Source organism: Mus caroli, unplaced genomic scaffold, assembly GCF_978045245.1.
Source record: "Mus caroli unplaced genomic scaffold, Mus_caroli_1 scaffold_8, whole genome shotgun sequence".
NCBI lineage: Eukaryota > Metazoa > Chordata > Mammalia > Rodentia > Muridae > Mus > Mus caroli.
Genome location: NW_028227263.1, coordinates 128,341,199 through 128,356,445, shown reverse-complemented (window position 1 = coordinate 128,356,445; position 15,247 = coordinate 128,341,199). Strand labels below are relative to the sequence as shown.

The 15,247-nt window shown below is 37.9% G+C and overlaps 1 protein-coding gene across 1 annotated transcript in view; it reads right to left on the bottom strand.

Moving 5' to 3' along the window:
- LOC110299139 (sulfotransferase 2A1) overlaps positions 1-8,390 on the bottom strand; it is a 30,563-nt gene extending 22,173 nt beyond the window's left edge. The window contains exons 1-3 of the mRNA XM_021168763.3: positions 8,204-8,390; positions 7,040-7,248; positions 5,348-5,474 (exon numbers count right to left, since the gene is read on the bottom strand). Coding sequence (XP_021024422.1) covers positions 5,348-5,474; positions 7,040-7,248; positions 8,204-8,336 — 469 coding nt within the window. The 5' untranslated portion in view covers positions 8,337-8,390. The remainder of the gene's footprint in view (positions 1-5,347; positions 5,475-7,039; positions 7,249-8,203) is intronic.
- Positions 8,391-15,247: the final 6,857 nt, after the last annotated feature.

Genomic DNA, 15,247 nt, shown 5'->3' with positions numbered 1-15,247 from the left:
TACAGGGCCCCCAATGGAGGAGCTAGAGAAAGTACCCAAGGAGCTGAAGGGGTCTGCAACCCTATAGGTGGGACCACAATATGAACTAACCAGTAACCCCAGAGCTCATGTCTCTAGATGCATATATAGCAAAAGATGGCCTAGTTGGCGACCATTGCTAAAAGAGGCCCCTTGATCTTGCAAACTTTATATGCCCCAGTAGAGGGGAACACCACAACCAAGAATTGGGAGTGTATGGGTAGGGGAGCAGGGTGGGGGACGAATAGGGGAGTTTTGGGATAGCATTTGAAATGTAAATAAAGAAAATATCTAATAAAATTCAAAAAAAGAACCCTGTACAACAAAGTGTAAGACTCGGGGATCACTGAAGAAACATGAGGGATAAATGTTGAATCTGAAAAAGTAAGACAGACGATCTGTGAAGTGCCGACATGTAGACAGTTCAGAGCAACTGAAATATCTTTCAATAGGCTTGTACAAATCTATTCCATCAATAGATGAATAATGGCTTGGGGATGATACTCATGGGATACTATTATACCCTGATATACTCTGAATTCTAAAGTATTGTAGGTGATAAGAAGTTACTGTCATCAGATGTTTTCCCACTAAGGTGCTTATTAGGGTTCAATGGGTAGTTAAAGACCCATATTTCCATTGATGATCCTAATCGTGGCTAAATTAAATGAATGACAAGTAAAGAGACACGAATGTTTTAAAGGAGAACTACAGGGAATGCATATTAACGCAAATGAGAGGGAGATTAGAGAGAATTAATGGTTTTAATAATCAAGATATAAATTATACATATATAAAGTTTCCAAAGAACAAGTCAATAACAAATTTATATGAAAACACTAAAAACCCAGAAAATAAAACCAATCTTGCAAAACACTGTAGCTTATTTCAAGTTATACTATAAACACAGAATAATAAAAAACATATTGCACAGATAAAAATATAGTCATGTAGTTCAATGGAACAGAAAACAAAGACATAAATTCACACAAATGTACACCTGAATTTTGACAAAATGCTGAGAAAAGACAGATTCTTCAGTACATGGTGCTTTGGAAAATAGATATGTACTAGTAGAATGTATTTAGATCTTAGTCCTTCAATCTGCATATGCACATGCATGCACTAGCATACACACAAATACACACACACACATACTAATTCACATCAATCCCTAGTCTATCAAGAAACTAAAAAGAAAACATGAAACTGCTAGAAGAAAGAGGACATCATTCACTTTGAGACAGAATAAAAGGTAAGGTAAGACTTTTCTGAAAGAGATTTATTTCTTTTATTTCTGAAAATGAGGTCAATACCAACAAGTTGATCATAATGTTATAAGTCTTGTGTCCACCAAAGGAGTGTAAAAGTGCAGCCCACAGAATGAAAAAAAAAAAAAAAAAACTTTTGGCAGCTGTATGCTCCCAAACAATGCCCACATAGTATCCAAGATGAATTTAAAAATTAACCTTTGAGAAACAAACAAATGGAGTAAAATCTAGGCTATGGAACTCAACAATGTTAAAAGGCAAATACCTCATACACGTTTTAAAAACTTTCCAAATCATTATCCAGCAAGGAAATAGAAATAAAAACTTATCCCAGTCAAAATGGCCATTGTCAAGAAAAAAGTATGTTTGGAATATGGGGAAAAGAGAAGAAAATCTAAATTCAATGAGATGAGAAAATAGAAGATGCAGAAAATGGTTAAAAGTGTTGAAAGAGAATATAAGGGGAATGGTTTATTTTTTAGTTCAAAATCTGTCATAGAATTTTGTTTTTCCTGTGGATAATTCAGAATTATACAAGTGATGTTAAAAGTATAACATTTAATAAGAAGCTTCACAGATTCTCTTTTGAGTATTAATTCTAACTTTATAAATTCATTAAATCGTATAGAATTTGTGTCTCATTAAATTTCATATATCTTGTTTTATCTACTTGCAAGTTTTTTATAGTAAAGTTTAGTTATTTTAAATTTGAAAAATATGATAAAAGAGAAACTCTTGTGGAACCTGACATATACATTTTTTTAAATCACTATGTAATTTACTCAAAAATTGGAAAACAAACTTCCATATGGCCTAGTTATAGAATCTTAATTACATATTCAAACGACTTAGGTATATATGACGATGTCCTGAAGTTAATACTACTATATACTTAGGTATATACTATTACATAGGTATTTGAAGATCTGGGATCACTGCAGCTCTATTCACAAAAGCTAGGAATTAGAATTAACCCAGATGGCCATCAACTGAATAATAGATGATGCAATTGTGATATAGGGATACACAATGAAATTTTATTCAGTTGTAAAAATTAAATTATAAGAAATTTAAAATTACTCTTAATCATAAACCTAAGCACAGATAGATGAATAGTGAATGTTCTCTCTCATATGAGTATGCTAATCAAATTCTTAGTACTTTAACTTGAAATGCTTATAAAAAACAGGAAATTAGAAAGGGGCCATTAGAAGGGAACAAGAAAAAAGACCTCAAGGAAAGAGAATTTTCAGAACACCGATGGTGTGAAAGTTAAGGGAGATTCTATGAGAGTGAGGGGCTTTATATAGAGATAAAGTGAGGAGATGATAGATAGCATTAACCAAACCAAGAATATATAAAAATGTCATAAGTAAACTCATTAGTTTATAAGCATACATATAATACATATCATATATTAATTATAGATATTAATGCATAAAAGGAATAATGTATTTACATATAATTGCTATATATGAATATATAAATATACAATACAAGATATAATATAAATGATACTGAAAGATCCTGACAGAATGTAAAAGGTCACAGAAGCCCTGAAATTGGCAAGATAGATGTTACTGTTAGCAGAACTAGCTTCACTGATTTAGAAAAATAGAGGTGCCCAATGCTCTGTCCACTCCTTGAATCTGTGTCTGCCAATATTTTGACCATTCCTTGAATCCATGTGTGTGCCCACTGATGAAGCCCATTGCCAGGTGTTTGTAATATTGGTTGCTGAGAAAGAGTCAGAAAATCTCCCCAGCAACCACAGCCTGGCCAATCCTGAGTTGCTACACCTGCAGCAGACTCTTTCCTTGTACCCCTCCCATACCAATTTCTTGATAAAAACTGGGACTTCTTTCCTCTTGAGGTCGACTCCTCTACCCCTGCGTGGGATATGAGTCGTCCCCAGAGCTCTGGCTTTCCCGAATAAAGCCTCATCCCCTATTGTCCTGAGGCCTGAGTGAAGGGCTCCTCTGGGAGTCTTTCATTTGGGGGCTCATCCTGGGATTGGCATGACCACCCACATCTCCAAAGACCCACTTGGAGGTAAAATTTTTTGTCTCAAAATATTTCTGTGAGCTGGCGAGGTTCAGTGCTGAAATTTGCAGCCTCTACGTTTCTGGAGAAATGGAGACCTTTGCCTCAGGATGAGTGTGAATCACAAGCTGCTGCTCACTCTGGGGGACGCCCTGAGCAAGGGGAAGGACTCCAGGAGTCTGTCTGGGGCAGGGAGTGCACTTCCCTGACCTTCTGCATTTCTGAGTTGGTTTTGTCTGTCTGTGAGAACACAGGCATTTGTCAGCATGTGTTTGGTTTTTTGTGTCTGTTTTCAGGTATTTGTCAGTGTGTGTGCGTGTGTTTTGTGTCTGTTTTCCGTGATATTGGACGGACTGTAACGACCCCCATGAGTTTGACCTTAGACCACTAGATTGAAGTTAGATCAAGGGCCCATAATCTTTCAGTAGAAATTAAGAAGGGACCTTGGCAGACTTTTTGTGCCTCCGAAAGGCCGACTTTTAATGTAAAATGGTCACTGGAGGGGACTTTTGGTTTGACTCTTATCTTTGAAGTTAAAGCCATTGTTTTTCAGAGCGGACCTGGGTCCCACCTGGATCAACAGCCTTACCTCATTCAGAATTCACCACCATAAATCAAACCATGGATTCCCCATGCCTCTCAAAGCCCTCCCCGGCTGCTCCCATGCACACAGGTGGGTCAGCACAGTGCCCTCGCTTTCTGCCCTAAGAAGCAGTAAGCACAGGGGCGATGGCAGTAGCAGTGGTGACAGTGCAGACCCTGCCTGGACCAGTGCACTTTCTGGCCCAGTGGCAAGAAGGAACGCAGGGCTCCTCTTCAAGCTGCTCCCACTCCCCAGGTCCCTGCACCCCGCTCTGAGATTGCTAAAGGCACAGTCTGAGGACCTAGGACCTGCAGCTGGGACCCGGAGCCAACAAGCCCAGAGTCCCCCAGCAGATGAAGCTCCTGACACCACTTCTGCCTTTTCCTTTTCGAGCTGTGGGCAACCCACCCACAGACAGGCAGTCTCTGCAGACCCTCCAATATTGGCCTTTCTCATTGGCTGATCTGTACAATTGGAATGCTGGGTTCCCTCTGGACCGGCCAGATTAGGTAAGGAGAGGTTGACAGTTTACAGGCCAGGCTCTAGTCTAAAGGGAGCGATGAGATGTATTATATTCTATATATTATAGGTTATCGATTTGTTATATATATATGCATATATTATATTATATTATATTATATTATATTATATTATATATTGGATGGATCACAGGACCCCCAATGGAGGAGCTAGAGAAAATACACAAGGAGCTAAAGGGATCTGCAACCCTATAGGTGGAACAACATTATGAACTAACCAGTACCCCGGAGCTCTTGACTCTAGCTGCATATGTATCAAAAGATGGCCTAGTCGGCCATCACTGGAAAGAGAGGCCCATTGGACTTGCAAACTTTATATGCCCCAATACAGGGGAACACCAGGGCCAAAAAGTGGGAGTGGGGGTGTAGGGGAGTGGGGGGGAGGGCATGGGGGACTTTTGGGATAGCATTGGAAATGTAAATGAGGAAAATACCTAATTAAAAAATAAAGAAAAAAGGAAAAAAAAAGAGTATATAGTCCAAATTCTCCCAGCATCATGTGTCAAGGAGCAAGCTATGGCTCTTCCCTTTTATGTGGTATGTGACAACAGGAAGGTTCAAAATGGTGAAGAGACCCACAGACTGGTTGAATGTAGAGGAATAATATGGAGTCAAAGGAAGACCACAAAAGATACTAGAAATCTAGTTATGAAGTCAAGTTAGATAAAAATACAGAAAATTGAAGGATTTAGCCCCAGAATCGAATGAACAGAGCATGGGAATAGATGTGTATAGTCCTAGATCTTAGGAGGTAGTTGCAGGAGGCAAAGTCCTTCAAAGCCATCTCTAGCTAAATAGAGAGTTCAAGGCCAGTCTATAGTGTATAGTTCACCTTTTCTTTAGAAACATGGCTCTGAACCTCACTCAACTCAAGTATTTTAGAGGACACTCACCATTTCCTTTAAGGAACCATTCAAAATAAGTTTCCAGTGACCCTGGATTCTTCATAACATTTGTCTTACTCCAGAAAAAGTAACCAGACACAAGAATATCCCTGGGATTTCTGAAGACATAGATAATCTTAAAAGGGAAAACATATAAATGAAGGTCAATACAATCATTCTTCACTTTTTAGTTGGCACAATTGACAAGAAATGGCAATCAAGTATCCATGAGGTTTCTAAAAACATGGATATTATTATTTGGACAAAACATATACATAAGTGCAAGAAATCCATAGTCAAAATCTCCTTTTATAATTTTATTTGATTTACAGAAATGAAGTAGCAAAATGACTAAGATGATGAATACTGTTAAAAAAAAAAGACTGAATCAACAGTTATAAAGAGCAGTATCTCAGTATCTTATAGTTTGACAGAATCATCACTGTAAAAGAAAATCTCCTGTGCTAAATCTATTTGCAAAATAACAAACTGGTTCATTTAACTGTAACTGCCACTATGAACTGCTGAGAATGAAAGAAATAGGCTAACTTTGGGGAAAGTGTAACTGGTTATCCAAGAAAGGATCAGTCCTGAAAACATACATACATGTAACATTATAAAGACTGAGCATGTTGTACTTAAGTATTTATGAATATATTTATACATATTGATATAGATATATAGACATATACAGATTTAACAACAATTAACAAAAAAGGATCAATAAATTTGATAGAAAGAAAGAAAAAGTATATGGTTGCACTTGGAGGGAGTAAGAGAAAGATGGGAATGATGTATGTCATTTTAATTTCAGGAAATAAAAGAAATTTAACATAATCACTTTTAATAAAAGGAAATTTATATTTTGTGGTAATGTTCTTTGTGATATTATTTCATAACTCATTTCTTTAGGTCATAATTTCTCCAGCCTAGATCTTATCAAATTCAGATAAAAAACATGCATTTAGGTGAATAGTCACAACTTTATTGTGATGTTCTCAAGTAAGGTTATTTTTCCAATTTTTTTCTATGTAGTTTAAACATAAATTATTTTTATATTCCACGGTGGAGGGACATCAAGAAAAACATCTTACTAACAAAGAGATATGACAGATAAAAACCTGAATATCTATTATCACTTCTGACGGTCCTCTATCAGAGGAATTGAAAATCCCTGTGGATGTTATTATTAAAATACAGCTAGATACAGCAAGACACAGTATATACTTGCCAGTATATAAATGAGCCATGACTGTTGAACAATCTCCATGATTAGAGCATTGACGTCTGGTCAGGCTGTTTCCCCTATCAGCCAGTGTGCCTTTAAAGATTCACCCACATGGAATGGGGTATATGTAGAATCTTTACTTACATTTTGATGAAAATAGTACAATAATACCCACACTATACTAGAGTTTGAACTCTGCTTCACCTATGTATGTAGTTTCTGAAGGTTCTAGTGTGATATTACACTTTTTCTCTTAAAGCTTCCCAGGACCACTGTGTGGTGGTACAAATACTAGTTCTCTAACATACTCTGAGCAGGGGAAAAATCAGCAACACCTACTGCATGAGAATCTCAGCATCTCTCCCCTAATCTATACAATCAGAATGAATTTTAGCAAGAGCTGCAGGGCCAGTCAGGGTAGACTAAGTTCAAAGAGCATTTGATCAAATATTCCTTAAGTGCTGGACACTGACCTTGGTCTTGGAACTAAAGAGAGACTTGTGGAAAAGATGGATGGGAAGGTGGGAGGTCATGAGTCGTGGTCCTTCCTTATTAACTAATTTAAGGTATCCTGATTCACTCTCCAGCAAGGGTGAACGGTCCCAGATGGGCACAGATTGGATCCACATGGGATCTCCCTTTTTCTGAATCAAGCAAACAATTTCAATCAGCCAGGTCGTTCCTGAACAAGAAGGAAGAGTAAGTAACAGTTACTTCAACAGTATATGTGAAAGGCCTCAAGTGGAATACATGCCCATACAATTTACAGTGCTACTGTTTTCAAGCACATAGACCAGTAGTATTCACTATATCAACATGCTATATACTTATGCATATAAGTAAAGTGTATATTCATCATTGACATTTCCAATCAGTCTTTTGAGTCTTTTTCCTACATTTCCACTGCCCTTGTTTTCCCATGTACTTTCAATGTGAGAAACCTTATACTTACCCAATATTTTCTGTTTCTGCCACTCCGCAAACACTCCTCTCACAAACATTCAGAATGACTATTTGACTTTTGTTTTGTTTTGATTTTAGACCTTTTATACTACCTGACACTGTCCTCGCATCCCATATTCTCACATCCATGCCTTTATCTCTTGATATTTCTTCTGTTTATTCTCTTAATTTTCCATCTTTCACTCTCTACTCCCCACAGAGACAGACCAATGACAGAGTCACTGCTCTAGTGCTGATCAGCTCTGACTATGCAGGTCAGGTTAGAGATCTTCCTCTGAATTGAAATGGTCTTATGCACAGATCTCCACGTCAAAAAGTACTGGAATATATATGTCTTGTTTAGGGTTTTACTGATGTGAACAGAAAACATAATCAAGGCAATTATTATAAAGGATGACAATTAATTGGGTCTGGCTTACACTTTCAGGGATTCAGTCCATTATCATCAAGGCAGGAGCAGGGCAGCATCCAGGCAGGCATGGTGTAAAAAGAACAGAGAGGTCTATATCTTCATGGAAGGCTGCTAAAAGACTAGCTTCCAGGCAACTAGGGAAAGTGTCTTAAAGACCTTTCCCCTGCACATGCGTATATAATTGTTCCACTCAGCACACAAGTGATTTGGGATCAAAGCCCTCCTCATAGAGCTCAGTATCATTGTCCCTGAGGAGGCTTACCTGACTTAGGATAAGACAGTATGACTGTGTCTTCTCTCATAACAAAACTCTGACGAATCTTGCCAATGATTTCTTTGTCAAACCCTATGCAAGGAAAAGGCATTCCTTCAAACCAAATGTAGTCTGATGACATTGTAAAGACCTCTTTGTGGATTCTACTCTAGGCTTGGCCATGTCTCCAGCTTCTAGCAAATGATGAGAGGAAAATTTTGTAGTGCAGGCAAAAGAATTATTAACATCCCTCAGTTTGTTGTGAAACCACTTACGGATAGGAAGAAATAGATGTTGTAACCTAGAGTTGAATGTTCTATTGAGCAATTGTGAACTCATTGAGAGATCATTTGTTTTAATTTTTTAAAGATTCATTTACTTTATGCATATGAGTATACTGTAGCTGTTTTCAGACACACCAGAAGAGAGCATTGGATCCCATTACAGATAGTTATGAGCCACCATGTGTTTGCTGGGAATTAAACTCAAGAAATCTGGTAGAGTAATCAGTGTTCTTAACCTCTGAGCCATCTCTCCAGCCCATCATCAATCCAATTTTTATTTATATGTATGTGAGACTGAGTTCATGACTCACACTAGAAACTCAATTGCAAGTACTATGACATTAAAATGGGGTTCAATTTAAAATGACTTTAAATATAATCTAACTTTCAAACTGGTTTCAAATGTGTAGTACAATTACAGAGATAGGCATAGATTGGATCCAAAATGTTGACATGTGCAATTCTTTTTTTTTTTTTTTTTTGGCATGAAATTACTACTACTACTACTATTATTATTATTTATAATCCAGTCATTGCCCTCGCTTCTGGTCCCCAGTTCCATGTTTCCTCATCCCATTCCTCCTCCTTGCTGTCCCCAAGATGATACTACCCTACCATCAGACCTCCCCCTGGTGCCTCAAGTCTCTCAGGATTAGACACATCTTTTCTCACTGAACCCAGACCAGACCGTCCTCTGTTATATATGTGCCAGTGACCATGGACCACCTCTTGTATGGTGCCTGGCTGGTGGCTCAGTGCCTGGTTGGTGACTCAGTGTCTGGGACCTCCCAGGGGTCCAAGTTAGTTGAGACTGCTGGTCTTCCTATGGGGTCACCCTCCTCTTCAGCTTATTCCATTCATGCCCTAATTCAACCATAGGGGAAGAACTTCATTCCAATGGTTGGCTGTAAGTATCTGCATCTGTACCAGTCAGCTGTTGGTTGAGCCTCTCAGAGGAAAGCCATGCTAGGCTCCTGTCTTGTATTGGTTGAGCTTGGTTGTAGACTTCCCTGTGTCTTTTTATCCTTCCTTGACAGATTTGTCTGTAGTTGACACATAGGTATTTCCTTTGACCAGTGCTTAGTTTGTCATAATTGAAGCAATTCCATATGGAGGATGTTTATGATCATCATTGTCTTTGTAGTGGAATGGGAGTACTGTCAGAAGCAGACCTGTCTCATAGTCAAACAATATTTTAATAATGAGAGAATTTTAAATGCCATATTCTATGGATCTCTGAAGTTTTTGAATACGAACTATCTACAGCATATGTAAATTGTCCAACATTGTTTATTTTTAGCTATTTACTGTTTAAATAAACTTGAAAACATTTTGTTGTAATTTACTAAACTAGTATCTAAAATGACCATGAGTTCAACTGACTATTATTTTGTACTTCATTTTTTAAATGTCCCCTGATCATTGAGTAATTTTTATTGGATAATTGCTTTATTTTTTCCAAATTTTAATTAGGTATTTTCTTCATTTACATTTCAAATGCTATCCCAAAACTCCCCCATAGCCCGCCGCTGCTCCCCTACCCACAAACTCCCACTTCTTAGACTTGGGTTCCCCTGGACTGGGGCATATGGAGTTTGCAAGACCAAGGAGCCTCTCTTCTCAATAATGGCCAACTAGACTGTCTGCTGCTACATGTGCAGCTAGAGACATGAGCTCTGGGGGTTAGTTCATATTGTTGTTCCACCTATAGGTTTGCAGACCCCTTTAGCTCCGTGGGTGCTTCCTCTAGCTCCGCCATTGGGGGTCCTGTATTCCATCCAATAGCTGAATGTGAGCATCCACTTCTGTGTTTGCAGGGCACAAGCATACCCTCACACGAGACAGCTATATGAGGGTCCTTTCAGTAAAATTTTGCTGGTGTATGCAATGGTGTCTGCGTTTGCAGGCTGATTATGGGATGAATCCTTGGGTGCAGTAATCTCTAGATGGTCCATGCCTTTGTCTCAGCTCCAAATTTTGTCTCTGTCACTCCTTCCATGGGTGTTTTGTTCCCAATTCTAAGAAGGGGCAAAGTGTCCACACTGGTCTTCCTCCTTCTTCAGTTTCATGTGTTTTGCAAATTGTATATTGGGTATTCTAGTTTCTGGGATAATATCCACTTATCAGTGAGTACATATAATGTGAGTTCTTTTGTGATTGGGTTACCTCACTCAGGATGATACCCTCCAGATCCATCCATTTGCCTAGGAATTTCATAAATTCATTGTTTTTAATATCTAAGTATTACTCCATTGTGTAAATGTACCACATTTTTGTACCCATTCCTCTGTTGAGGGACATCTGGTTTCTTTCCAGCTTCTGGCTATTATAAATGAGGCTGCTATGAATATAGTGGAGCATGTGTCCTTATTACCAGTTGGAACATCTTCTGGATATATGCCCAGAAAAGGTATTGTGGAATCATCCAGTAGTACTATGTCCAATTTTCTGAGGAACTGCCAGACTGATTTCCAGAGTGGTTGTACAAGCTTGCAATCCCACCAACAATGGAGGTGTGTCCCTCTTTCTCCACATCCTCACCAGCATCTGCTGTCACCTGAAATTTGATCTTAGCCATTCTGACTGGTGTGAGCTGGAAACTCAGGGTTGTTTTGATTTGCATTTCCCTGATGATTACAGATGTTGAACATTTTTCAGGTGCGTCTCAGCCATTCAGTATTCCTCAGATGAGAATTCTTTGTTTAGTTCTTAGCCCCATTTTTTATGGGGTTATTTGATTTTTTTGGAGTCCACCTTCTTGAGTCTTTCTATATATTGGATATTAGTCTCCTATCTGATTTAGGATAGGTAAAGATCCTTTCCCAATCTGTTGGTGGCCTTTTTGTCTTATTGACAGTGTCTTTTGCCTTACAGAAGCTTTGCAATTTTATGAGTTCCCATTTGTCAATTCTTGATCTTACAGCACAAGCCATTGCTGTTCTATTCAGGATTTTTTCCCCAGTGCCCATATCTTCGAGGATTTTCCACTTTTCCCTCAATAAGTTTCAGTGTCTCTGGTTTTATGTGGAGTTCCTTGATCCACTTGGACTTGACCTTAGTACAAGGAGATAAGAATGGATCAATTCACATTCTTCTACATGATAACCACCAGTTGTGCCAGCACCATTTGTTGAAAATGCTGTCTTTTTTCCACTAGATGTCTTTAGTTCCCTTGTCAAAGATCAAGTGACCATAGGTGTGTGGGTTCATTTGTGAGTCTTCAATTCTATTCCATTGGTCTACCTGTCTGTCGTTGTACCAGTACCATGCAGATTTTATCACAATTGCTCTGTAGTACAGCTTTAGGTCAGGCATGGTGATTCCACCAGAGGTTTTTTTATCATTGAGAAGAGTTTTTGCTATCCAAATTTTTTGTTATTCCAGATGAATTTGCAAATTGCCCGTTCTAATGAAGTGAAGAATTGAGTTGGAATTTTGGTGGGGATTGCATTGAATATGTTGATTGCTTTTGGCAAGATAGCCATTTTTACTATATTGATACTGCCAATACATGAGCATGGGAGATCTTTCCATCTTCCGAGATCTTCTTTGATTTCTTCAGGGACTTGAAGTTATTATCATACAGATCTTTCACTACCTTAGCTCGAGTCACAACACGGTATTTTATATTATTTGTGACTATTTTGAAGGGTGTTGTTTCCCTAATTTCTTTCTCACCTTTGTGTAGAGAGAGACCATTGGCTTCTTTGAGTTTATTTTATATCCAGCTACTTCGCTGAAGTTGTTAATCAGGTTTAGGTGTTCTCTGGTAGAATTTTTAGGGTCACTTATATATATATTATCATATCATCTGCGAATAGTGATATTTTGACTTCTTCCTTTCCAATTTATATCCCCCTAACCTCATTTTGTTTTTGAATTGCTCTGGATAGGACTTTAAGTACAATATTGAATAGGTAGAGAGAAAGTGGGCAGCCTTGTCTAGTCCCTGATTTTAATGGGATTGCTTCCAGATTCTCACCATTTACTTTGATTTTGGCTACTGGTTTGCTGTAGATTGCTTTTATTATGTTTAGGTATGGGCCTTGAATTCCTGATATTTCCAAGACTTTTATCATGAATGGGTGTTTGATTTGTCAAGTGATTTGTCAGCATTTAATGAGATGATCAAGTTGTTTTTGTTTTTGTGTTGTTTATATAGTGGATTACATTAATGGATTTCCATATATTAAACGATCCCTGCATTCCTGGAATGAAACCTACTTGTTCAGGATGGATGATTGTTTTGATGTGTTCTTGGTTTCAGTTAGCGAGAACTTTATTGAGTATTTTTGCATTGATATTCAGAAGGGAAATTGGTCTGAAGTTCTCTATCTTTGTTGGGTCTTTATGTGGTTTAGGTATCAGAATTATTGTGGCTTCATAGAATGAATTGGGTAGAATACATTCTGATTCTATTTTATGGAATAGTTTGAGAAGAACTGGCATTAGATCTTCTTCGAAGGTCTGATAGAACTCTGCACTAAACTCATCTGGTCCTGGGCCTTCTTTGGTTGGGAGACTATTAATGACTGCTTTTATTTCTTTAGGGGATATAGGACTTTTTAGGTCATTAATCTGATCCTGATTTAACTTTGGTACCTGGTATCTGTGAAGAAATTTGTCCATTTCATCCAGGTTTTCCAGTTTTGTTGAGTATAGCCTTTTGTAGAAGGATCTGATGGTGGTTTAGATTTCTTCAGGATCTGTTGTTATGTCTTCCTTTCCATTTCTGATTTTTATAATTAGGATGCTGTCCCTGTGCCCTCTAGTGTGTCTGGCTAAGGGTTATCTATCTTGTTGATTTTCTCAAAGAACCAGCTCCTCATTTGGTTGATTCTTTGAATAGTTCTTTTTGTTTCCACTTGTTTGATTTTACTCCTGAGTTTGATTATTTCCTGCTGTCTATTGCACTAGGGTGAATTTGCTTCCTTTTGTTCTAGAGCTTTTAGGTGTGTTGTCAAGCTGCTAGTGTGTGCTGTCTCTAGTTTCTTTTTTGGAGACACTCAGAGCTATGTGTTTTCCTCTTGGGAATGCTTTCATTATGTTCCATAAGTTTGGGTGTGTTGTGACTTCATTTTCATTAAACTCTAAAAAGTCTTTAACTTCTTTCTTCATTTCTTCCTTGACCAAGGTATCATTCCACGTGAATGTTGGCTTTCTCTTATTTATGTTGTTATTGAAGATCAGCCTTCGACCATGGTCATCTGATAGGATGCATGGGATAACTGTGATATTTTTGTATCTGTTGAGGCCTGTTTTGTGACCAATTATATGGTCAATATTGGAGAAGGTACCATTAGGTGCTGAGAAGGTGTATCCTTTTATTTTAGGATAAAATGTTCTGTAGATATCTGTTAAATCCATTTGTTTCATAACTTCTGTTAGTTTCACTGTGTGCCTGTTTAGTTTCTATTTCCAGGATCTGTCCATTGATGAAAGTGGGGCGTTGAAGTCTCCCACTATGATTGTGTGAGGTGCAATGTGTGCTTTGAGGTTTACTAAAGTTTCTTTAATGAATGTGGCTGCCCTTGCATTTGGAGCATAGATATTCAGAATTGAGAGTTCCTCTTGGAAGATTTTATCTTTGATGAGTATGAAGTGCCCCTCCTTGTCTTTTTTGATAACTTTGGGTTGGAAATCAATTTTATTCTATATTAGAATGGCTACTCCAGCTTGTTTTTTCAGACCGTTTGCTTGGAAAATTGTTTTCCAACCTTTCACTCTGAAGTAGTGTCTTTTTCCCTGAGGTGGGTTTCCTATAAGCAGCAAAATGTTGGTTCCTGTTTGTGTAGCCAGTCTGTTAGTCTATGTCTTTTTATTGGGGAATTGAGTCCATTGATATTAAGAGCTATTAAGGAAAAGTAATTGATGCTTCCTATTATTTTTGATATAGAGTTGGCATTCTGTTCTTGTGGCTGTCTTCCTTTCAGTTTGGTGAAGGATTACTTTCTTGCTTTTTCTAGGGCATAGCTTCCATCCTTGTATTGGATTTTTCTGTTGTTATCCTTTGAAGGGCTGGATTCATGGAATGATATTGTGTGAATTTGGTTTTGTCATGAACTACTTTGATTTATCCATCTATAGTAACTGAGAGTTTTGCTGGGTAAAGTAGCCTGGACTGATATTTGTGTTCTCTTAGTGTCTGTATAACATCTATCCAGGATCTTCTGGATTTCATAGTCTCTGGTGAGAAGTCTGGAGTAATTCTAATATGTCTGCCTTTATATGTTACATGACCTGTTTCCCTTGCTGCTTTTAGTATTTTGTCTTTATTTAGTGCATTTGTTGTTCTGATTATTATGTGTTGGGAGGAATTTCTTTTCTGGTCCAGTCTATTTGGAGTTCTGTAGGCATCCTATATGTTCATGGGCATCTCTTTCTTTAGATATGGAAAGTTTTCTTCTATAATTTTGTTGGAGACATTTCTGGCCCTTTAAGTTGAAAATCTTCATTCTCATCTACTCCTATTATCCGTAGGTTTGGTCTTCTCATTATGTCCTGGATTTCCTGTATGTTTTGAGTTAGGGTCTTTTTGCATTTTGCATTTTCTTTGATTGTTGTGCCCATGTTCCCAATGGAATCTTCTGCACCTGAAATTCTCTCTTCTATCTCTTGTATTCTGTTGCTGATGCTCATATCTATGGTTCCTGATTTCTTTCCTAGGGTTCTTATATTAAGAGTTGCCTCACTTTGGGTTTTCTGTATTGTTTCTACTTCCATTTTTAGATCATCGGTGGTTTTGTTCAATTCCTTCACCTGTTTGGTA